Here is a 24,708-nt window from a genome sequence, read left to right as displayed (position 1 = left end):
GCACCGGTGAGACCACATCTGAAGTATTGTGCACAGTACTGGTCTCCATATGTAAGGAAAGGTGTAAATGTATTAGAAGCAGTTCAGAGACGGGGTGGGTGGGTTGTCTTATGAGGAAACGTTGTACAGGTTATGTTTGTATCCACTGGAATTTAGAACAGTAAGAGGCGACTTGATTAAAACCTTTAAGATCCTGAGGCATCTTGACAGGGTGGATGTGGAGATGATGATGATGTTCCCTCTTGCAGGAGAATCTAGAACTAGGGAACACAGTTTAAAAATAAGGGGTCACTCATTTAAGACAAAGATGAGGAGAAATCTTTTTCTCTCAGAGGGCTGTAAGTCTTTGGAACCCCCTTCCTCAAAAGGTGGTGGAAACAGAGTCTTTAACTATTTTTAAGGCAGAGCTAGCTAGATTCTTGCTTAACAAGGGGTTGAAAGGTTACTGGGGGTAGGCAGGAATGTAGGGTTGAGTTTACGTTCATATCAGCCATGATCTTATTCAATAGTGGAGAAGGCTCGAGGGGCCGAATGGCCTACCCCTCTCCTAACTTGTATATTCATATGTATGTTCATATTTCCTTATGTGGTTCAATGTCAAATTTTGTTCCATAACACTCTGTTAAGGTACCTTGGAATGTTTCTTACATTAAAGGTACTATATAAATGCAAGTTGATGCTCTTGTCATTAACACTGAGCGTGCACCACAATAAAGTGAATGCAAATGGCATTGAGGCCATGTTAACATCATAGGACATCAATTTCCATACTTTTATGACGCACCTGCCTCGAGTGGGACTTTGGCCACCTATGACTAGGCAGAGATCAAAATGGTGGCAGTGGAATAGAGCTGTGAATTGCATACCCCCATTTTGATTGTGTTCCTGCTGAAAACAATGAGTGAAGATTGGCCCCATATCTCAACATAAACCATGTAAGTGGTACAAATTGAAGAACTGCATCCAAGGACGTGATATCAGAAGATGTACTTGGGATCAGCACTGTGTGGGTTGGATGGCTTCGTATGTGGTCAAGTGCCAAACCTTTGTTCCATCACCTATCCATAGATAACACTTAAGCTTTCACCAAAACGAATGGCAAATAAAACAAAACCTGCAACACTTTCATTAAGAGTGTTAAGAGAAAGGAAGAACGTTATTTCTGATAACTTGTGCATTTGAAGTATTGTGGACCATTTTCCAAAGTCCACCTTTGTCTCCAGGTGCAGTAATTGGCTTAAATACTTTCAGAACCATTGTTACGTATCAGTGCCAGAAATAAAATTTAACAAGTTTACAAATTTTCATTAACTTGATCATTTTATTCTTTACTCAGGTTCAATTATTTATTCTTGGGCTGAAGCCTGCAGACAGCACTATACATAAATTACGTTAGCTCTGTTCGGCTCACCAAGTTAAAACAGCAAAAAAGGAAAACAGCTCACCAGCAATGTAATCCTACAATAGTTAACAAAAGCAAAAAATTACGCACCAGGAAATGGCTGCTAACATTTCAATGTAATCTCTTGGTGAGTGAATATGATGTAGAATAAAACCAGAGAACCATTGATCAGAAGAAGGCCATATACACACAATTAATTATACCCTTACTTTCTTTGCTTTATAAACCGTTTGAAATCTACAGTTTATTTTATTTTATTTATAATAAAATCATGCACATCTAATGCAATGGGCCCCATATCTCAGGATGGATGTGCTGGCCCTGGAGAGGATCCAGAGGAGCTTCACGAGAATGATCCCAGAGATGAAAGGCTTAACATATGAGGAACGTTTGAGGACTCTGGGTCTATACGCGATGGAGTTTAGAAGGATGAGGGGGGATCTGGCTGAAACTTACAGAATACTGAAAGGCCTGGATAGAGTGGACGTGGGGAAGGTGTTTCTGTTAGTAGGAGAGACTAGGACCCGTGGGCACAGCCTCAGAGTAAAAGGAAGACCTTTTAGAACAGTGATGAGGAGAAACTTCTTTAGCCAGAGAGTGGTGAATCTATGGAATTCATTGCCTCAGAAGGCTGTAGAGGCCAGGCCATTGAGTGTATTTAAGACCGAGGAAGATAGGTTCTTGATTGGTAAGGGATCAAAGGATACGAGGAGAAGGCGGGAGAATGGGGTTGAGAAACTTATCAGCCATGATTGAATGATGGATCAGACTCGATGGCCTTATTTCTGCTCCTGTGTTTTATGCCACTTTGAGTGCTCTTTAATGTGAATCTGTTGAAGTTGACTTTTTATTTTTTCCACACACAAAGTGTTTATGGTAATAATATCCACCCTGAGCTCCAAGCCAACCCAAGGAAGCTGCTCCAGCTTTTGCCCCTGTTGAGAGAAAACACAATTATTTAGTTGTTGCTAGTGTTTTCCTTGAATGATTAATGTAATAATTTAGGAACAGTTTTTTTTTTATTCATCATGGGACATGGACATCATTGGGAAGGCCAGCATTTATTGAACCACTGCTAGTGGGTTTTGAATTCAGGCCTCTGAATCAGTGCTTCACCAATATAACCACTGTGTCACTATACCCACGAAATATAAGAGACACTAATTTCTGTGGGAGTTCTCTCAATCTTCCAGCAACAAGTATAATGTAACGCGATGCTGAGATGTGAAATCACAGTAACAGATTCCAGGGATGGCAGGACTGACATATGCAGAGAGATTGAGTCGGTTAGGATTATATTCGCTGGAGTTCAGAAGAATGAGGGGGGGATCTCATTGAAACCTAGGAGTAGACAGGGTAGATGCAGGAAGGGTGCTCTCGATGGTGGGGGAGTCCAGAACCATGGGTCACCGTCCGAGGATATGTGGTAGACCATTTAGGACTGAAATGAAGAGAAATTTCTTCACTCAGAGAGTGGTGAACCTGTGGAATTCGCTACCACAGAAAGTAGTTGAGGCCAAAACATTGTATGTTTTCAATAAGGAGTTAGGTATAGCCCTTGGGGCAAAAGGGATCAAAGGATATGGGGAGAAAGTAGGAGCAGGCTATTGAGTTGGATGATCAGCCATGATCATAATGAATGGCAGAGCAGGCTCGAAGGGCTGAAGGGCATACTCCTGCTCCTATTTTCTATGTTTCTGTTTCTATGCATGTAAGAATGGTTGGATTAACACAAAGGATGTATCACGCTAATTTGGTACAACAAACAATTATATAACTTACCAAGACTTTGAAGAGTTGCCACCAAACCTCCTGCCACCACCCCTCCACCATTCAGAGACGCAGCGACTTTCATCATTAAAGCCGCAATAGATTTTGCTGCTATCCCCTTTGTGGTAAACCCAAGAGCTCCAAGAGCTGCAGGACCTCCTAGTGCAATTGCTCCTATGTCCAATGGAAAGATAATACAGCATTCAATAAAATTGTGTTTAACCATTCCTCAACTATATATAAGTTTTATGCACAGTTATTGCAGGATTTCAGCAAATTATTTTACCTAAACGGAAGAAAACATTTTCAAAGGTGCACACGGTAATTGTTATTGGTAGTGATGGAGCTAAAATGGTAACTGTACCAGATGAAAGTTTATATTTTTAAAATATAAGAGGTTCAGTTGTGTAGCACCACTCAAGGTCACGCTATGGAAGCCCAGCATCACTTTCCAGGGACACGCAGTGGTACCAGTGACTTTGGGCATGTGATGAGGCATGCCCAAAATGGCACCCACATGGCTGTCCTTTGCAAATGCCGGAAGCCTAAGAAGCAGCATTATCCTGATGTACACAGTCTAACCAGCTGATGCAATGCTAAAGGGTGGAATTTTCTGAGGCCCTGGGTGTTGCTAGGCACGACTGGGCAAGATAGTTGGCATGGGTGGATAATATGGCATAATTTGCTTCACTATGGCGTGAAGACAGGCCACGATCGTCTGCTCAGCCCGCCAATGGCGGGCCGCGTTTCCCGCCATCAGTCAACTGAAAGCTAATTGTAATACATCAGCATATAGTTAAAAGGCCATCCCGCCAGACTTTTGGAACCCTGCCATATCATCCGTCCACATCGGGGGAAAGCATGCCAATGTGTTTCACAACCGCACACAGGCAACATGCACTTGGCGGCCTTCACTCTAGGGTAACAGAGACGAGAGAGCAGCAGTGTTCTCCACAGCTTGCCTGTTGTTTACAGACTTCAGGGGTGCCGAGGGGCGGAGGCAAGTGCCTGCCAGCCTCGGGGGCGTTGTCTGTTGGGAGGGGCAGTGTTGGGGGGGTGGGCGGTGTCAAGTGCTGCCCTGGCGCTGCATCCCGCGCACAGGCAATCAAGGTGGGGGTCAGGGTAAGTGAGGGAAGTGGCCACGCATTAGGGACACCTATATAAACTGACCATGCCTCTGCAACTGAGACAGATCAGGCACAGCCACAGTGATATGATTGGGGTCAGGCTCCTAGCCTGCCCACCCATGCAAGCAACGTGGTAGCACCAAGGGGCCACCAAGCACTCCATACAATACCCACCCACCCCCCCACTCCACCTACCCCCTATCCACCACCCCCTGGCATAGACTTCGAGTCCACCACCACTTTATTGGACCGCAGAGCAGTTGGACTGCACAAGTTGTACAATCTCCTCACCAACACTGGCCATGTATCAGTCACTGCCGGAGGCGCTCACAGCCCCTTGCAATCTCAGCATCCTGGTTTGGACCAGTGTCCCCCCATGTCGCAGGTTGACAGGGCAGTCACGCAGCGCACTCATCTTTGGCCACCCAAGGTGTGACCAGCACTCTCCGGGAAGTGTTAAGGGGCGGTCACACAGGGCCAGGAAAGGTGCTAAGTACAGCCATGATAACCACATCTCTCTCTCTTTCATGCTGCAGGAGGACCATGTCAGGATCATGAATCCTGGTGACCTAGCTAATATCTGATGACCTGCAGAGACCGTAGAAGATGAAGGAGAGAGTGACTGAGACTCCTGTCTATGCAAAGGCAGGAGCAGCAACCTCATGTAGAAGGGGCAGCAGAGGCTCCCGTACACGCTACCCAGGAGTGACAGTGAGCCGTGGCTGGTCGCGCCTAGCAACACCAGGGTCTATAGAGGCCGCCTGTCATTCCTGCAGATGACTGAGAACCAGTGTTGCCAGCGACTGCACATGTCTAGGGACCTGGTGGCTCACATCTGCCACTTACTGCAGGGTTTGGTGCCAAGGGGACATGGAGGGCATCCATTGCCAGTGGCTGTGAAAGTGACCATGGTGCTCAATTTCTATGTCAGTGGCTCCACAGGTGACTTCTGTGTGGTTTCACAATCTGCCACTCACAAATGCATCCATCAGGTCACAGATGTCATCTTCTCCATGGCACACAACTTTGTGCATTTTGCCTGGGACCGGGACAGCCAGGATGCAAGGGCCATTGGATTCACCCTGATCTTGGGATTCCCACAGGTGTAGGGTGCTATAGACTGCACTCATGTGGTCTTCAGGTCTCTGTCTCTACACTCGGTTGACTTCAGCAACCTCAAGGGCTTCCACTCACTCAACGTGCAGCTGGTGTGCGACCACCTGAAACATCCTGCAGGTGTATGCACGGTTTCCAGGTATGTGCACAATGCCTACATCCTGGGTCGATCGCAGTCTTCCAGGGTCTACAGAGGCTGCAGGGATGGTTCCTTGGGGACAAGGGCCACCTGCAGAGGTCATGACTGATGACACCTGTGCAGCAGACTCAGACTGCAGCAGAGCGATGCTATAATGAGCTTGCAACTTGGTGGAGCAGACCATTGGGATGCTGAAGATGCAGTTCCAGTGCCTGGACCAGTCTAGTGGAGCCCTTCAATACAGGCTGCAGAGGGTGTCATGCATCGTCGAGGTCTGCTGCACCCTTTACAAGTTGGCACTCCAATGGGGAGACGAGCTGGCTGAGGAGGAGATGGAGGAGCTGGAGGTCTCCTCGGATGAGGAGGACCATGACGTGGATGAGGCTCTCGCACTGGCTGGACAAGGTAGGCACACTCTGGAGGCCCTCAAAGCTGCTAGATTTGTGGAGGATGATGACAACTTGCAGTAAGGTGTCCCCATTCATCCTCACATTGCAGTTGTGAACGTTTGACTCCAGTCTGGATTATGGCAGCACCAAAACTCTCTTTATGAATGCTTCTGTCATGGAGATGCAATGGAGGCCCTAATAGTCGCATAATCACAGGAGGATGATGACAACATGCAGTGAGGACACTCCATAGATCTTCACATAGTCTCTGAGAATGTAAGACTCCTGTCTGGCGAAGGGCAGCTTGCTGCGCTCCATGATCAGGTCCATCTCAGAGACGCAGTTATTAAACTTTAGATGCATCTTATGTTATGCCTGCCTTCAGCACATTAGCCCTTTCGGAGCTGGTGCACAGCATCACTGGTCATAGATGCTGGTGTGATGAGGGCCAGTCCCACTTTAAAGGTGCTGAGAACACACAGAGAGAAAGCAAGAACACAGTGGCGCCTGCCCATTACATTCTGGCAGCAATGACAAGTGCCTCCAAGGTGCAGGCCTCAGTAATGTTTCCAGGGAGTGTGAGGCTGGACCATCACTGTGGTCTGAAGGCTGCACAGATAAAGGGAAGAGGCCCTGGACTGAGACACCTGCCTTTTCTCTTGTGCAGAAAGGTTTCACATCTGAGTGACACAAACACTGCTCATCAGAACAAGGAGCCACAGGCAGGGAGACATTCTTAGGAGTTTATTGACAATAGTGAACAATATGTACAAGTTATCAACACCTGTGTCCAGGTTGTGCAGCTACTTTTACCTAACTTTCCTAACCCTGCCGCTATGTCTTGGTGCTCCCCGGTTATCCACAGCAGAGGTGGAGGCAGCCTGCTGACTCTGATGCCCTGTCTGTGATGACTTTGGCAGGCGTCCTGTGGAGGGCTGAGACTTGGTGGGCTCTGGCCAGCTTTCGAGATCTTGCTGTGTGGCAGTGGCATCCCTCTTGGCCTGTGAAGATGGAGCTGCAGAGGTCACAGGAAGAGGGGATTCAGATGGGCAGGTCACTGTCAGAGTCACTTGGGTGGATGGCTCCGGAGTGTGCACCTGCTGATCCTCCTCACTCTGGGTGCCCAAGGGCCCCTGGCTGACCCCGTGAGCGGAAGGGGTAGCTGGAGTGAGATCAAGCTGCCCAGCACCCCTCTTGTGTACGCATATAGCATCAGCGATGGAGTTAAGCCTGTGCAGCAGTGCAAGAGTGACATCCTGGACCAAGGTCTCCAAGGCCGCCATCCTGCCAGTGTTGACCTTGGTGCATTGGCATGCCGACACTGTCACCTCAGCCTGAAGATGGATGGACTCCTCTGTCGTGCTTTGCAATCTGAGGCGCGCAGCGGACATCTCTTCCTGATGTTCCCGAGCTTGCCTTTGCATCTCCAGCAACAGTGACATGACCGAGTCCAGAGGCTCGTCATCTGACTCGGACCCAGCAACGTTCTGGCCTCCAACAGTCCTCCGAGTGCCAGCCAGGGACCTGGGAAGACCCTGCCACTGCCTGGTGTGGATCAGACAGTGCGATGTGCTCACCAGGTTGTGATCCTGAGGCTACTCTAAAGTTAGGTCCCACTGAGGTGTGTGTCTCTGTGCAGGTGGAGGGTGTGGGTGAGCGCTGTGACAGGACTTCAGGGAGTGTACCTTCAGATTCCTCTCAGAGATTTCTTTGGGGCTTGATTGGAGGCCCTGGGTCGTGGACTCTGCCGGTTGTTTGGCAGATGTGCCTGCGAAAGCAGGGGGAGATAGTTAGTGCATGGCAGTGGCCTGTGAAAGAAGACACATCACTCAGGACAGCATCCCTCCACCTGTCTGCGACCTTTCCCTCCTGTTGTGTGCCAGTTTGTCCTGCATGGATAGAGATGGGGAAAGTTTATCAGCATGCCTGCTGGGACAGATGATAAGTATGCCTGGCCTGTGTGGGTGGTGAGTTCTCCCATGGACGGGGTGAGGAGAATGACGGTGTGTGTGAAAGACTGAATGGTGATCTTCCTTGCACTGGCAGTGAATGAGGGCCCTGTGGATGTGTGATGGGTTTGTGAGTGTGTGAGTTGGGAGTGATGAAAAGAGTGACTTACCCTGGCAGAGCAGAGGAATTCGTTCATCCTTTAGCGGCACCTTGTATGGCTGTCCTCTCTGCAGGGTGTTCGCGCTGGCCACCACTACCACTACCTCCCAAGTCAGGTTGGTGGCTTTGCTGCCCATCCTGTGGCCAGAGTGGGGCTAGAGCACATCCCGGTGGGCCTCCACAGCATCCAGCAGTCGCTCGAGGGACCGGTCATTGAAACGGTGGGGGAGGGGACTACAATCTTTTTTCCTTTGCTGGCCATGTCTCCGGGCAGCCGTGGTGAGCTGGTGGTGATGAGAGCTTCGCTGGCGGCTGCCTTTTAATGATGGCAGCTGGCGTGATGCAACAGCGGGGTGATGGTGGGCGGGAGAATGCGAGTCCGCCCGCCATGGAAAAGGCATGTTTTGCAGGAGTGAATAAATAATGGGGCAGGCTCGGGACAATACTGCGTGAAAACCCATCTTGTCATTGGGTAGGACTCCATTTTACCCACTCCCTACTGCACTTAGTACAATTCTGGGAAAATTCCTCCCAGAATCTTACATTTGCGGACTGGTATTCGTCCATCAGTCACCTGTACGTTGGGGTCCTTAAAGGGCCAGGCACCTAAATTGCAGGAAGATAATTTTTGACAACTTTTTCGATTGTGAAGTGCCTGATAGTACTTGTAATATGGGTTCTTTAGATGTTTCAATGATGAAATTGTGAGAGTTGTATATTTAAACATGAACCGTTCATTGTTAATCTTTAACCATTTACAGATCCCAGCTTACTGTCATGCATGGTGCTTCCAGAATGTTCTCTCTAGACTGTTCTCTCAGTCTAATACCATGTGATTCTATACATCATACTGTGGACAGCGCTATTCTCCAGTCCCACATTAACCCTTGCTCTGCTGAAAACCTTTATATTACAATGGTATGTAGGCACATGCAGCATCATACAACAGTACCCTGGAATGTTCCTGGAGATCTTTTGTGTTGCATTCCTGGATTTGTCAGGGAGTGTTGTCTGATCCACATAAGGAAGGCAGAGGTGACCTGTGCACACTAAGACTGCAGCAGGTGGGGAGACAGCAGTGGCAGTGCCTTTTGGTCTATAGCTCAACAGCGAGATGGAGCACAGGCTGCAGAGAGGGCAAACTCTGTACAATGCCCTTTGCACCTTGGAGCTGGACTCTTCCACGCTCCTCGACAGTGACAGGAAGCTGTCTTGCAGGTAAGCCAATGCACTAAGTGTCTCTGTGTGAATGCCCATCAGCAGACTGCTGTATGCCACTCCATTGAGATCCATGCTTAAATCCTCTGCAGCAGAACACATCTGCGACCTTACCCTCCAGGCAACTGGACATGAACAACCCTTTTCCGTTGGCCTGTTTGTGTCTCACTCATGACTGGATGACTCACCACATGATGATCTTAACCCTGTACTAACCTCTAAGGTGCATACAATGTGAGTATTTGAGCTGGTAGCTGTGAGTGTCAGATCAAGTGATGAGGTCTCTTCATCAGTGCTGTGCTGTTGCTCTCTCTCTCTCCTCCATCTTGGGGCTGCTGCATCTGGCCAGACAGCAGTTTTTGAGAGTCTGAAAGCAGGAAATCAGCAGGGAACATAGTTGGTTTGAGAAAAGTGAATGGGGTGGGTTGGAGGGGTTGTGTGCTGGGGGCCGGTGGCTGAAGCACTAAGCAAGAGGTTTATGGTCACACCATCAGCAGCTTGCTCATCATGGCAGATGGCAGGATGAAGGTGTTCAGGAAGATCAGAAGGGACATCAGCTATCATCCTCAATATTTTCAGCAATGCCAGATAGCCCATCACGCTGGCTTCCATGCTGTGGATAACCATCTCCTCTGTAAGGCTCAGCAGAACAGGCTTCATTGTGCACCACTGGTTCTAATCTGTTCCCTCCTATTTCCTGTCACCTTGACAACAAGAGAAAGGGCAGAATGTGAGTAATTTCGCTGCGCTTTGTTTGGGTGATGTGCCGGCCACTGCTGAGTAACTGGGCATATGTGGGGACAGTGAGATGTGAGTGTAGCATCATTGTTCGTTCATGAGGCTGAGGTAGAGTACTGGATGTTAGGCATGAGCTGCAGTTGTGAAGCTGACTCCAATAAGAGTTACAGATTTCAGGAGGAAGGGGAAGAAAAGTAAGAGGAAAATCCTGGGGAAAAATTGAGAACTGTTTTAACAACAAGTTTTCCTTATTGGCCAACAATTTCTTGGGCAAATAATATTGCAGAAAATACACAAATTAATTTGCAGCATTTATTAGTGGAATAAGTACTTAAATGCTTGTGTATTGTTCCCATTTTCCATAATAGAATGGACACATGCACATAAAAGGCGAGCAACCTTCCTCTCTACTGTACTGACCATATTGCTGTATGAACTCACATGTTATCCATTAAAACGCCTGCACTAGTCAAGCCTGAAAATGAACAACTTTTCACTTAAACTAGCCAGAGTAAGAAGGGATGCCAGTTCAGACCCCAATTCCACTGAGCTCTTGACATCTGCCTAGCTTCGTACAAAAAGACAAATAGAGCCAGGTATTTCCCCACAGGCAACAGAGCGAAGTAATGATTGTGAAGCCTATACCTAATCATTCTCATGTGCATCTTGAATGGTAACTAAGGGCATGAATGGCAGCTGCCTGAAACTAGATTGTTCATTCACTCGAGCACAATATTTGTGTACTCTGAAATAGGGTAACCAATGAAGAGGGTGTGTGCTTACACAAAAAGATACATACTCCTCCTTTAGAAAACAACCATAACATACATCACAATTGTTCCTTTCTCACAAGTATTACAGATCCGTCCATCATAATTTCATACAAAGAAGTTTAATACTGAGATTGCATAGCATGATTTCTCCTCAATAATTCATAATACACTATAACTGCAATACCTGTTCATTATTCTATCCTATCCCTTTGTTGGGTGAATCATATATTCATGGATTATTGAGACAAGCTACTCTGAATTGGAAATATTAACTGATGTTCATACCTCCACCAATAGCAATGTAAGGGAGCGCTTCCATTAATCCGCAGCTGTCATCTTCATCTGAAGGAAGATCTGAAGAAGGGGGAAGATTTTTAAGAAGTTTAAATAGCTATGTCTTCTCATCATCCTCCATTTCCTTTCCCACCTCTCTTCTGTTGATGCTGACTCATGATTAAATATGTGGGTAAATGCGTGCTACTGTGGGAAATCATAGTTACAAAATTTCATGATTTACATTCCTGATGTATGCTAGCAACATGGAGGTGCATAATTTACCCTCTGATTCCAAATGTTACCCATTACCATGTGCGTGAGCCCAGGAAGTGAGTGTCAGCAGGGCATCTGATTATTCAGCCATGGTAACCGAGCCAAATTCTTTCCTAACCCAGTCCTACAGTAACAAGGGGCCATTGATACAAGGTTATCATTATCTACTATCTAAATATGAGAGATTAAGAAGAGAGAGCACGAGAGATCTATTTGCACAGACAAGTGATGTTGTGGATTTCGCTTCCAATGTTAGTTATTGAGACAAGTTATGCCAACAGTCAAAATGTGATTGGACAGGTGAATGAAGGAAAAGCAAAGAGTTTTGAAGAAAGCGCAAGTAAATGTGGTTAGGTCTATTTTCTCACACAGAGAGTGCTGGCACATATGAACATAGAACAAATTAGGAAGAGGAGGAGGGCACTCAGCCCTCCGAACCTGCTTCACCACTTAATAATATCATGGATGATCTGATTTTAATCTCATATTCATATTTTTTTTACCTCAGATGGACATACAAAAAAGATGAATAGAAAAAGACTATCACCTCCATTCTATTCAAGTGTGTTGCAACTAGACAACATGCTCCCAGTGCTCTACAGTGCTTCAACAGGCACATGGCGCATCAGAAAGAAACAGATATTAAGAAAACAGGCCAATCAGGGAAAATAAAATTCTGGGAATTCCTTTCCAACTCCAAGGGTAATCAAAAACAAGTTCAGGACGTAACAGTAAATAATTACGCGACACGTCACCCAATATCAGGTGACAATGTGACCTCGGATTTGCCTATCAGAGGTATAACATCAATGGTGGCTGACACGGGAATTGTTTGGAACTGTGATGGGTGGACTGTGTGTCCAATTGTACATTTTCTGTAATATCAATAGGTAGAGAAATTAATGTCTGTGTTGGTTAATTATATTGTGATAATGTATCATTCACAGCAATGAATTGAGAACTCACCTGTGGCTGCAAGTGTGCTTGAAAATAGCAGGTAGGTAATGAAGAAACTGAGTGTTCCACGAAACATAACTGATGTTGGGTGGCTCTAATCTGGAATTGAAAGCTGGTATTATTAATGATGACCATGAAACTACTGTCGATTTCCATAAAAACCCACTTGGTTCACTAATGGCCTTTAGGGATGGAAATCTGCTATCCTTACGTGGTCAGGCCTTCACGTGACTCCAGACCCACAGCAATGTGGTTGACTCCTAGCTGCCCTCTGAAATGACCTAGCAAGCTAGGTTCAAGGGCAATTAGGGATGGGCAACAAATTCTGGCCATACCAGCAGCACCCATATCCCATGAAAGAATAAATTTTAAAAAGCACATTCTTCGGAGGGCCAGTTAGCTCAGTTGGCTAAATGGCTAGTGTGTGGTTTAGAGTGACACCCAACAGCACAGGGTTATTTCCAATTCCAGTTGAGGTAGACTTGGGACCTGCCTCCTCATTCTGCTCTGAGAGTGAAAGGCAATGGCAAACCACCACTGGGTAAAAAAACAGCTTAGGATGAAGCATTAGCAGACAACGCGCCAAACTCCTGCCTTTAGGCAGAGCACACATGAATGAATAAGTGAGTATATTCTTCATATAATAGTCAAAATATTTGGCTTTGGAAGATTATTGAACAATAAGGGCCAAGACAGCCTCCTGTGAAGTCCTGATACACAAGGGTAGATTTTTATTTTGCACACTTTCCAGCAAGAACCACAAGTTGGTGAGTAGAAACTCTGGCTGAATTGTCCTCCTAGCCCATGGGAGGCCAACTCAAGTGCCCCACGGCTGCAATCTGTCATTTTGATCAGGTTAGACCTGGGAGCTTCATGATTTGGGTGCCATTTAGCAATATAGTCATCAAAAAAGCCTGCAATTAACACTTTAGTGTGTGCATATGTACAAAGACTTTTTTAATAAAATGTTCCATCCACTTTTCCTTTTCTTGGTCAAGAGTTTTATCTTCTGTTTTTCTCAATTATCTTCACACCAACCACCAGAAAGTATATGGCATTGCACACAACAACCACTAGATTTTGTTCATGTAGCACTGAGATCAGTCAACTGCAACAAAAAGCTTTATTAAGAAAGAATGCACTCTGACAGAAGGTATTGTATGTCTGCATTTTTTATAAGAGAGATAATGTTATAAATGAAAATGATGTTCAGAAGAAGGCTAGCTGATCTATCACACAGAATACGATTACAGAGGATATACAGCAGAGAAACAGGCCATTCAGCCCAGCCAGTCCATGCCAATCTTCCTGCTCCACTTAAGCCTCCTCCCATCTTTTCTCATCTAAATCTATTCCCTCTATTCCCTTCTGCCTGATATGTTTGTCTATCTCCCCCTTAAATGAATTTATATACTATTTAATTCAACTACACCCTATGGTAGCAAGTTCCATGTTCTTACCACTCTTTGGGTAAAGAGGTTTCACTGAATTCCCAAATCCATTGAGTCTGTATCACACATTAATCATGGTCCTCAATGATATCACACATCAACAACCAATGTATCTAATATCACACTGATTCAGACAGTTTATGGCTGCCTTAAACAGGCTAGCATGCTATTAAAAGATAAAAGCAAAATACTGCGAATGCTGGAAATCTGAAACAAAAACAGAAAATACTGGAAAAACTCAGCATAATCTGTGGAAAGAAAAAAAGAGTTAACGCTTTGAGTCCATATGACTCTTCAGAGCTAAAGGGAAGAAAAATGTGATGAAATTTATACAGTCTTCCAGGGGTGGAGCAGATGAAGCTGGGTAGAAGGCCAGTGATAGGTGGAGGCAAAGGAGGGATGTAATGGACAAAAGGACAAAGGACAAAAGGACAAAGGGGTGTTAATGATAGTGGTACTGGCTAAAGGAGGTGCTGATGTTGGCATTAAGGTCAGGAAGCAGAATCTGATAATAGCAGGTCAAGTGTAAGCACTCTGGAAAGAACAACATGAACAAGTGACGGATGGCCCTTGTGGGGCTGGGGTGAGGGGTGGTGGGAAAAAAGATTGAAAATAGGATAAAAGGTGGGGATAAAACAATGAATAAAACTGAAAATGAACAAAAATAAAATTAAGTGGATAAAAAATAAAAATTAAAAAATGAAAAAATAAAAATTTAAAGATTAAAATGAATATTGAAAAAAGGGGATAAAAAGGGGTGAGTGTAGAAGAGAGATTTCATGGTCTGATGTTGTTGAATTCAATATTCAGTCTGGAAGGCTGTAAAGTGCCTAGTCGGAAGATGAGGTGCTGTTCCTCCAGTTTGCATTGACCTTCACCGAAACATTGCAGCAGGCCAAGGATGGATATGTAGGCATGAGAGCAGGGTGGTGTGTTGAAATGGCAAACAACAAACATGTCAGGGAGGTCTGGGTCATGCTTGTGGACAGACTGAAGGTGTTCTGCAAAGCGGTCACCCAGTCTGCGTTTGGTCTCTCCAGTGTAGAGGAGACCACTTTGGGAGCAGCGAATGCAGTAGACCAAATTGAAGGAGGTGCAAGTGAAACGTTGATTCACCTGAAAGGAATATTTGAGCCTTTAGACGGTGAGGAGGAAGGAGGTAAAGGTGTTGCACCTTCTGTGATTACATGGGAAGGTGGGAGGGGGATGAGTTTTTGGGGGTGATAGGGGAGTGGACCATTAGTCTGTAAAAGCATTTTTGCTTAAATCTCAATCTTTATTCATACCCAGTGGTTGGGCTGGGGCAGGAATGGGAGGCAAAAATAATACCCATTAATTTTATGGATAAATGAAACAAGAGTATGGAAATGCTGGGATACAAAAGCTTACACTTATGTAGCATTCATAACCTCATGGAATATCCCAGTGCATGTCACACATTAAGGGTTGGTTGGGCAGACGGGACACCAGTCACAAATTGCAGGAAGAAGGTTACAGGTGATAACTGAAGGTGTGCTTAAGAGGTTTCTTTCTAAAGCTGGGTGCTGCTGGCCTCATTTCAAGAGAAACAAATTGGCTTCAGCTTTTGAGAACCAATTTTGGTTTTAATTTTGATGAAAACAACCTTTTTGCTTGAGTTAAATTGAAATGCTGGCTGCTCCAAAGGCAAGGCTGAGAATGACAGAGTTAACTAGACTAAACGCACCAGAAAACCGGGGTTTGATTACCAATTTTTGTAGAGCTAGTTGCTCGCGGCTCTCCAGGTGGCTGAAGAATTGGCAAAGGCATTAGATGCCGACTTTCTTGGAAAGTCAGCCAAGTTTCCCACTCCTCTTTGAGACCCGGCAACAACTGCTGGAAAATTCACATGTAGATGTCTGGAGAGAAGCGAATGCTGCTGATTTATAATCTCTCCCACCTCTTTCTTCCACCAGAGTATAGGTTGCCAGCTACAACTAGTGCCAGTTTCTCATATTTTTTATTTTTTATTTTTTCATACCAGGTATCATCCTGGAGAATGAATGCTGCAGCATCTCTGTTACCTCAGGACAGTGAGACGCTCAAAACAGTACACAGTACACAATGTGGTCTTACAATGGTTTTAAATAGATCCACCTTACATTTCAGCTTTTATGTTCAATGGAACTGGGGAGAACTTCTCTGCTCTTCTTCGAATATTGTCTCGGAACCCTTTACATGCTTTCAACATTGTTTGACGCCTCATTTAAAAGATGGCATCTCCGTCAGTGCAGCATTCTCTCTGAGGAGCTGTGCGACACTGCCGGGTCAGCCTCGATTACCAGTTCGCATTGTGAAGATTTTGCTAATTAACACAATTTGAAAAAAATAATTATTGAGACATGTCAAAGATTCATCAAGCGGATCCAAACAGCCCTTACAAAGAGAAAGGTTTGGAATTCAGTGTTGGGTCTTACTGGGTTTAATCCCTGCATTATCTCAGCTGAGGTGATGGTGGGGCATTACAATTGGCCTCAGTATCTCTTAGTTAGGAAAGAGAAAATCCAGCAGGCTTCCTAATCCAGACTTGCTTCCAGTGGCTCATTTTAGGAATTCATGTGCCTGGTTATTGGGTTGGGGAGGGGAATAGGGGAGATTCCCTCTGTGCATTGTGCAGCAAAGCCATGAACTTACTTCTGAAGAACAAGCTTTAAGGCTCTGTTATAAATAGTGCACAATAAAAATCATACCCTGGATGAGGCTAACACAACACAGCTGACATCCTATCAGATCCAGAAAGGCACCAGTGGCTTCTGAACACCAGATGGAAAATGGGAGAGAAATTGGCAGAGAAAAGGAAGAGGGGAAATGCAGAGATATTTTGAGCAGTATTAAAACAAGTAGGATTGCAACATAAACACCAGACACCCCTCCACTCAAACTGAGTTGAGAAAGTTAAAAGTAAATAAAAACATTTGCTGTGTTGTACTCACCAATTATTCAGAAATTATTGCAATCGTTCATCAAAAATACCTGACCTCAATTTGTCCGAAATCTGTTTGTGATCAGAGTAAAAAAAGAAATGAACAGTAAATGTCTAACTGGTGACACTGTTTTTATATGCAAACCTGGCCTCATTCCAAAAAAAACATAGCAGTTTCAGTTCTGGAGAACAACCTTCAGTTTCGTTTCTGGTAAAAGTGTGTCCATTTCATTTGAGGTTACAAAACTGAGATTTATGTACCTGCCCAAAGTCTTTTTTTTAATGAAAAATAAGTTAAAATTGTTTACAGTGGTACAATCAATTGTACCTGACAGAGGTATTTGGAAACCATTTGCAGTGCAATGAAATCCTCTGTTATCCAAATCAACTCCTTTTCTTGTTTAAGATAAAACCCCTCCACTTAGATACTGCAGTTGTTGGAATGTAGAATGTATGGGATTAGAAAGCTCCATTACAGTATATTTTATCTGCACCTAAGACTTTTATCAAATTCTGATGCTGAATTAGACCGTTTGTAACTTTGGTGTCATATCTCAACTGAGATGAGCTCCTGACCACATATCTGCACAATCATTAAGGCTTCCAATTTCCACCACCATAACATCACCCAACTCTGTCCCTGCCTCAGCTTATCTGTTACTGCACCCTCATTCATGCTGTCATTACATCCAGACTTGACAATTCCAATGCGCTCCTGACCGGTCTCACATTTTCTACCCTCCATTAACTTGAGTTCCTCCAAGACTATGCTGCCTTTCCGAATTGCCACCAAGTCCTGTTCATCACTCTAATACTCGCTTGATTGAGCGATACCTTGATTTTAAAATTCTCACCCTTGATTTAACATCAGTCCATGGCCTCTCCATTCCCTATCTCTATAATCTCCTCCAGCACTATGTCTCTCTGGGATATCTGTGCTCCCACAATTCTGGCCCCTTCAGCGTTACTGATTTTAATCATTATGCCATTGGCGGCCGTGCTTTCAGCTGCCAAGACTCTCAACTCTGGAATTCCCTCCCTAAGCCCTCTATCTGTCTCATCTTTCTTCATCAAGACAGTCCTTAAAACCTAACTCTTTTGATCAAACTTTTATTCACTTGCCCTAATATTGCTTGATATTATGTGCCTCAGTGTTAAATTTAGTTTGATAATGCATGACATTAATATCTGCTATTTTACTTGGATTGGGCGCATGCCAGCCCTGGGATAAATAATGGTGCTCTGAAATGTCTTGCGATACTTTGCTGCATTAAAAGTGCGTTATGAATGTATGCTTTTGTTGTTATTAGTCAATTCTATTGCACTGCTGCCCTCAAATCCATTTCAGCTTCACTCCCTTTTTAAATGTTTTTCCTGTTTTGGATAAATGTAGTATTGCTTCTAGTTTTAGAAAAATATGCCATTTACTAAATATTTGTGCTCAATAATATGAGAGACATTGGGCTGAATTTTGCGCTTGACGGGTGGGTGGGCCTGACCGACTAGGCGGTAGGTGGGCAGCCGATCCCCACTGCTGAAACGGGCCGCGCCGCTATTTTGCGCGGGCGGGCCAATTAAGGCCCACCCCAGTGGGTTTGTGACTCCTGTGGACATCAGGAAAATTAAATCGGTGGTGTGCGTGTTCAGACCGCTGGTTCCAATGCTTTAGGCTGTTCACCCTGACAACTCATAGGGAAGGACATGATTTGAGGGCAGAGAAGGAGGAGGGGGGCAGGCTGCAGGGTAGGTAGGGGGGGGCCACTGTGCCCCCTCGGTTGTCGATGTCTGCCTTGCTGTCCTCCTGGAAGAGGTGTCCAACCATCGGGATGTCTTGTTTCTGGAGGATGGGAGGAGGAGGGCCCCCCACATCACCAGGCAGGCGTGGCAGGATGTGGAGGAGGCTGTTAGCTCCCATGATGCTGAGCAGTGCACAGGAATACAGTGCCGCAAACGCTTCAATGATTTGTTGTGCTCTGGAAGGGTGAGTACCATGTCAGCCTTTGCCATTTGACTCAGCAGGTAGCCTTAGACTTTGAGGCCCCCTGTCCCCACGTCTTGGTGTCATTAATGCATTGGGCATTTGGCACATGCTGGGTGGGCAAATAGATAGTGACCATGCTTACATCAGCCTTAGTGGTTGAGGAGAAGATGAGTTCTCCCTGCAGCATAAGTTGGTATTTGTCACATTTGAGTAGTCTGGGGGCAACCTGCAGGGGAGGCAGCTAGACACATACTCAGAACTCCAACACATGTCTTACTGATGGGGATGAGATTGTGGAAGGGGAGCCTCAAGGTGTCATGGGCAAGATCCATCTGCTGGCCTCAGCGCCGCACCTAGTTGCGCCTCCTTGCCATGGGCACTAAGACCTGTGTGTTATTCAAAGTGATGGACACCAAATATGTTCAAGGTGGCCGCTGGGGGAGGGTTTGGGAGCAGCTGTACTATCTTCTGGTGACTGATCACCAGTAGTGTGGACAGGAGCCCCTCAAGGTGTCAGATGGACCACTGTGGTTGGGGTCTGGCGTGTGCGTTTGCAGAGTACATGAGCGATCAGCCCCAATAAATGCTCTTCTCTGTTCTGCAGGCAAAAACTGAGAGGAATATGCGGGAGCAGCAATGGACTGGTGGTGGGCACGCCATGCTGCAGTGCCTCACCACCTATGAGGAGCAGGCCATGGAGCTGGAGAGGAGGCAGGCGGCCAGGGCGACAGGTGTCAGCGAGGCTGGGGTGCAGCTACCAGGTATTTGAGGGCCACAGTCCCATCCACACTGTCTCCCCACCATCCAAAGCACTGATGGTTGTTGCAATCGTTAATGCAGCAACACTGCTCATTCACAGACTGATAGTCAGACGTGTGGGTCATACACAAAGGTCCCTCGGCCCCTTGAGGATGCACATTCCAAAGTCACCTTATCCCATTTGTGACCACTATCCCCATGGCCTAACATACCATGGCATTGCTGCTGCACATCCAAAGACTTATTGCTTCTTAGGAGGGTTTGTGCCTCCAGCACCCTTTCAGCCAGTGTGTCCCACATTACTCTGTCCAAAAGGCCCTCAGCACCTCACCTGTCAACCTCATGGCACTCAACTTAAATAAATGCCACCACGTTAATCATCCCTGCGCCAAGGGGAAATGTTGCCTTCTGTCCACCCATTCTATGCCCCTCATAATGATATGAAGATCAATAATGTGACCTGTCAATCTCCTGTGGTCTATGGCAAATGTCGCAAGTGTTTGCAATGTTTCCTCATAACTCAAACTCTCCAGGCCAGCATGCAACCAGGTCAATGACCTCTGCACTCTCCCCACTCCAGTGCTATCCCTCCCATGAAGCGCAGATCACAACTGAACGCAGATGTGTAGATGTGGCCTCGACAGCGTTTTCTGCACTTGCAACATGACCTCCCTTTTCCTACATTCTATTCCTCGGCTAATAAAGGCAATTCTGGCTTTGACCTTGTAAAACGCCTGATGTTCCTGTTCTGCCGGGTCTGCCCAGCAAGGTCCCTGTAATCGTCGTGAGTTCCCACGATCCTACCATTACTGATGTAATCTTGTATCTTGCTTGTCTTGCCCAAGTACTTAACCGAACACTTATCCACATAACATTCCATGTGGCATTCCTTAGGCCATCTGACCAGCCTGTCTGTATGTGGGTGTAATGTTTGGGCATCGTCTTGACTATTTACCACCCCACCAATATTCGTCACCGTAGGTTCTTGAAGGGTGAGCGACTTATGAGGCTGGGTGGGGGGTAAGGGATGAAAGGTGTTACTGACTGAACGCTAACTGATGCACTGTCCTTGTTGTTAATTTTAGCACCACCACCACATGGCCGCCACCAACATGTCCAAAGGCCCCCTCCACACCTGAGGGCCAAGACGTGCAACTTGCGTCACATCCTTTCAGCGAGCCAGGCGCCAGAGCAGCAACAAACACTTAGGTGGGGAATATAATGTCGGCTAGTGTCCTGAGGCAAAGTGGAGAGGGCACTTCACAATCGCTGGAGGAGATGGCATGGACAGAGAGTGGGACAGGTAGAGCTGGATAGAGGGCCAGTGATAGGTGGAGGCAAAGAAGAGATTGCCAAAGATGTCATTGACAAAAGGACAAAGGGGTGTTGACGGTGGTGATATTAGCTAAGGAATGTGCTAATGGTGACAATAAGGGTAGAAAGCAGGACAAGCAAGTGGCAGATGACCCTAGTGGGTGTGGGGTGGGGGGAAGGGATCGAAATGGGCTTCACTTGCACTTCCCTCAACGAGGTCTACTGCATTCGCTGCTCCCATTGCAGTCTCCTCTACATTGGAGAGACCAAACGCAGACTGGGTGACTGCTTTGCGGAACACCTTCGGTCTGTCTGCAAGCATGACCCAGACCTCCCTGTCGCTTGCCATTTCAACACTCCACCCTGCTCTCATGCCCACATGTCCGTCCTTGGCCTACTGCAATGTTCCAGTGAAGCTCAACGCAAACCGGAGGAACAGCACCTCATCTTCCGACTAGGCACTTTATAGCCTGCCGACCTTAACATTGAGTTCAACAACTTCAGATCATGAACTCTCTCCTCCATCCCCACTGCCTTTCCGATTCCTCTTTTTCCAATAATTTTTATTTTTTAAATATATCTTTCTTTTCCCACCAATTTTAAATTTATTTTGATCTCTCCTTTTATCTCCACCTTTTAGCCTATTTCGATCCCTTCCCCCAATCCCTACTAGGGCCATCTGTCACTTGCTCGTCCTGCTTTCTACCCTTAATGTCACCATAAGCACATTCCTTGGATAATATCACCACCATCAACACCCCTTTGTCCTTTTGTCTATGACATCTTTGGCAACCTCATCGTTGTCTCCACCTATCACTGCTCCTCTATCCAGCTCCGTCTGCCCCACCCCCTCAACCAGCTTATATTTCACCTCATTTCTATATTTCTTTAGTTCTGATGAAGAGTCATATGGACTCAAAACGTTAACTGTATTCCTCTACGCAGATGCTGTCAGACCTGCTGAGTTTTTCCAGCTATTTTTGTTTTTGTTTCAAATTTTCGGCATCTGCAGAATTTTGCTTTTATCTCAGCAGAGTCAGCAGGCTGTCTCACAAGCCGCTCTGAGAGATGGGGCGGCAGCCAGACATAGCACCCGCAAACGTAAGCATAAGGCACAAAAGGCACTCCATGGGTTTGGCATTGATGAGTTTATGTTGGCCCTGGATTAGGGAAAATATCATTATGTACCTCTAATTGACGTTTGTGTTTTATTTTGGTGGGAATAAAGTTCACTTTTCTGACCATGGCTGAGGGTGTTTCCTTTGTGCTGCATTTGTATGTTTCACAGACATATCATGAGTATTTGACTGGACATTGATGTTTCTGTACTAAGCCCTTAGTTGCAGCTGGTGAGGTGGAAGATGTAGCACCTAAGTGCCACGTGTGGAAGCGCCAGGCAATGCTGGTCCTGCTGATCCATGTGTGTGGAGCTAGCTGAAGGTTCGCTGGATTAAAGTGTCCTGGGTGTCCCTGCCTCCTTGGTGTAGTAGCGGGTCGGCGTGCTGCCCCTCATCATTGCCCTTTGCTTCCTCATCCTCTGAGCCACTGCTGGATTCATCATGTGCAGCCTCATCCACTGTGTCAAGATCTTCATCATCAACTGCATCCCCCCCTCCTTTCCAGCGCAAGATTGTGCAGAGTGCAGCATGCTACCACTATCACAGAGACATGATCTGGGGGGTACTGGAGTGCGCCCCCTGAGCAGTCCAGGCATCGGAGGCACTTCTTGAAATGACCGATGGTTCTCTCCACTACAGCCCTTGTGGTGCTGTGGCTCCTATTGTAGCGCTCCTCAGCTTCTGTTCTTGGATGGCGGAGAAGCGTCATGAGCCACCTTCTGAGGGGATCACCTTTGTCACCCAGCAGCCAACCATCCAGCCAAGCCAGAGCACTGAAGAGCCCCGGCACCTGGGAATGTCTGAGGATGTAGGCATTTTGGGAGCTGCCTGGGTACCTTGCAAAAACTTGTAGAATCAGCATCCTGTGATCACACACTATCTGCATGTTCACGGAGTGGAAGCCCTTCCTGTTGACGAAGGCACCGGGCTCACCTGCTGGCGCCTTGATGGCCACATGTGTACAGTCTATTGCACCCTGGATGCAGGGGAAGCTGGCAATGGCCGTGAAGCCTCTGGCTCGCTGTGCCTGACTTGCCTGGTTGCAGCGGAAGTGGATGAAGGTCAATGCCCGTCTGAGTAGAGTGTCTGTGACCTGCTTGACACAAGTGTGGACAGCTGATTGGGAGACATCGCAAAGATCACCCATCGAGCCCTGGAAGGAGCCAGAGGCATAGAGATTAAGGGCAGCTGTGATCTTCAGAGCCGCTGGCATGGGGTGTCCACCCACACAGTTAGGGGAGATCTTAGGGCCAATCATCTGACAGATATAGTTGACTGTCTTCCTTGATAGTCAGAGTCTGCTTTGGCACTGCACCTCAGTCATATTGAGGTAGCTGCTTCACTGCCTGTATACCCTGGCAGCAGGATAGTGGTCTCTTCTGTGGCCCCTTCCACCTTGGACAACCTTTTGGCCCTGCACCCCTTGTGTCTGTGCCTGGTATCCCAAAGTTGGCTCCCCTGGAGGCAGAATGTCCACTCCTGTCCTCCTCCTTATTCTATCCCTCCCTTCCTCCTCAGAGGAGCTGCCTCCAGTGGAGATGTCAGAACCCATACCCAGGCTAAATGGAGGCCTCCGGAAAGCTGCAGGCCTGATAAAGATTATGATTGCAGAGTGCTGAGCTGAAGCTTCAAACTGCAACGAAAGCTATTGGAAATCGATCTGAACTGCTAACAATCACACAGGCAAGTTTAAAACACTTTCTGCATTAAATACTTCAGAAAAAACATAAACAACCCCTCTGAGCCCACATAACCCGCCCGTGGATGAGGTTTATTAAAAAATCAGTTACCTGCCTGCCTATTGGGCTCCTCAAAACCGGTGTCGAGTGCCGAGTTAAGGGCCTTAACAAGGCCTTTAGTTAATGGCAGGCGCGCGTCATGCTTCATAGCGCCCACCCACCTCAATATCGCGATGCCGCACGCTGGCGTCGGGACAATCGGGCGACATTTTAAGTGCTGATGTGCGGGCTCCACCACCGACTCATCAGCCATAAAATTTTGCCTATTGAAGCTGTGGGATAGGGCCTGCTCCCCAGCTCTAGATTCCTCCTCGAGGGGAAACATCTTTTCAACAGCTACCTTGTCAAGCCCCCTCAGAATCCTATATGTTTCAATAAGGTCACATCTCATTTTTCTAAACTCCAATGAGTATAGGCCCAACCTGCCCAACTTTTTGGCATAAGACAGGAATTAGCCTAGTGAACCTTTTCTGCTTCCAATACAACTATATCCCTCCTTAAACAAAGTGGCTAAAACTGTAGACAGTACTCTTGGTACATTCTCATCAGTGCCCTGTACACATGTAGCAAGACTTCCCTAATTTTATATTCCATTTCCCTTGTAATAAAGGATGACATTCCACTTGCCTTCCTAATTACTTGTTGTGCCTGCATGCTAATTTAGGGTTCATGCACAAGGACATTCAGATTCCTCTGTACCGCAGCATTCTGCAGTTCCTTTACATTTAAATAAGTTTCTGCTTTTCTATTCTCCCAGGCAAAGGGAACAAGTTCACATTTTCCTACTTTATACCCCATCTACCAATTTTTTGCCCATGCTAGTAACTTATCTATATCCCTTTGCAGACTCTTTGTTCCTCCTCACCCATTGCTTTCCAACCTATTTTTGAATCTGTTGTAATATGCCTTTAAGGGATTGCAGCCTGACACCACTAGATCTGTCGGCCAGGATCTCTTTCAAGCTCACATGGACCACATTTCTTCCACCTGTGCCAGGATGCATCCGTATTGCCAATAACATAGCTGTTGTGAATAGAACAAAACAAGAACATGACCATAATCTGCTCTTAATGATGCAAGCAGCACATAATGAAGGATTGGCATCCAACAGTCTGAAA

The 24,708-nt window shown here is 46.3% G+C and overlaps 1 protein-coding gene across 2 annotated transcripts; it reads right to left on the bottom strand.

The window, feature by feature from the left end:
- Positions 1-1,301: 1,301 nt before the first annotated feature.
- LOC121291115 (interferon alpha-inducible protein 27-like protein 2A) lies at positions 1,302-16,838 on the bottom strand. Of its 2 annotated transcripts, none has more exons than XM_041212177.1 (5): positions 16,690-16,838; positions 12,297-12,386; positions 11,067-11,135; positions 3,185-3,346; positions 1,302-2,337 (listed from the first exon to the last, which is right to left on the bottom strand). In XM_041212177.1, exons 2-5 carry the CDS (start codon positions 12,361-12,363, stop codon positions 2,222-2,224), a joined length of 414 nt encoding a protein of 137 aa, XP_041068111.1. In that variant the 5' UTR covers positions 12,364-12,386; positions 16,690-16,838; the 3' UTR covers positions 1,302-2,221. The 2 variants fall into 2 exon arrangements, with proteins under 2 accessions (XP_041068111.1, XP_041068112.1); XM_041212178.1 differs by having other exon boundaries at positions 12,297-12,399; positions 16,690-16,824.
- Between the last annotated feature and the right edge of the window lie 7,870 nt (positions 16,839-24,708).

Source organism: Carcharodon carcharias, chromosome 19 (genome assembly GCF_017639515.1).
Source record: "Carcharodon carcharias isolate sCarCar2 chromosome 19, sCarCar2.pri, whole genome shotgun sequence".
NCBI classification, from domain to species: Eukaryota; Metazoa; Chordata; class Chondrichthyes; order Lamniformes; family Lamnidae; genus Carcharodon; species Carcharodon carcharias.
This window is presented reverse-complemented; position numbering and strand designations above follow the sequence as displayed.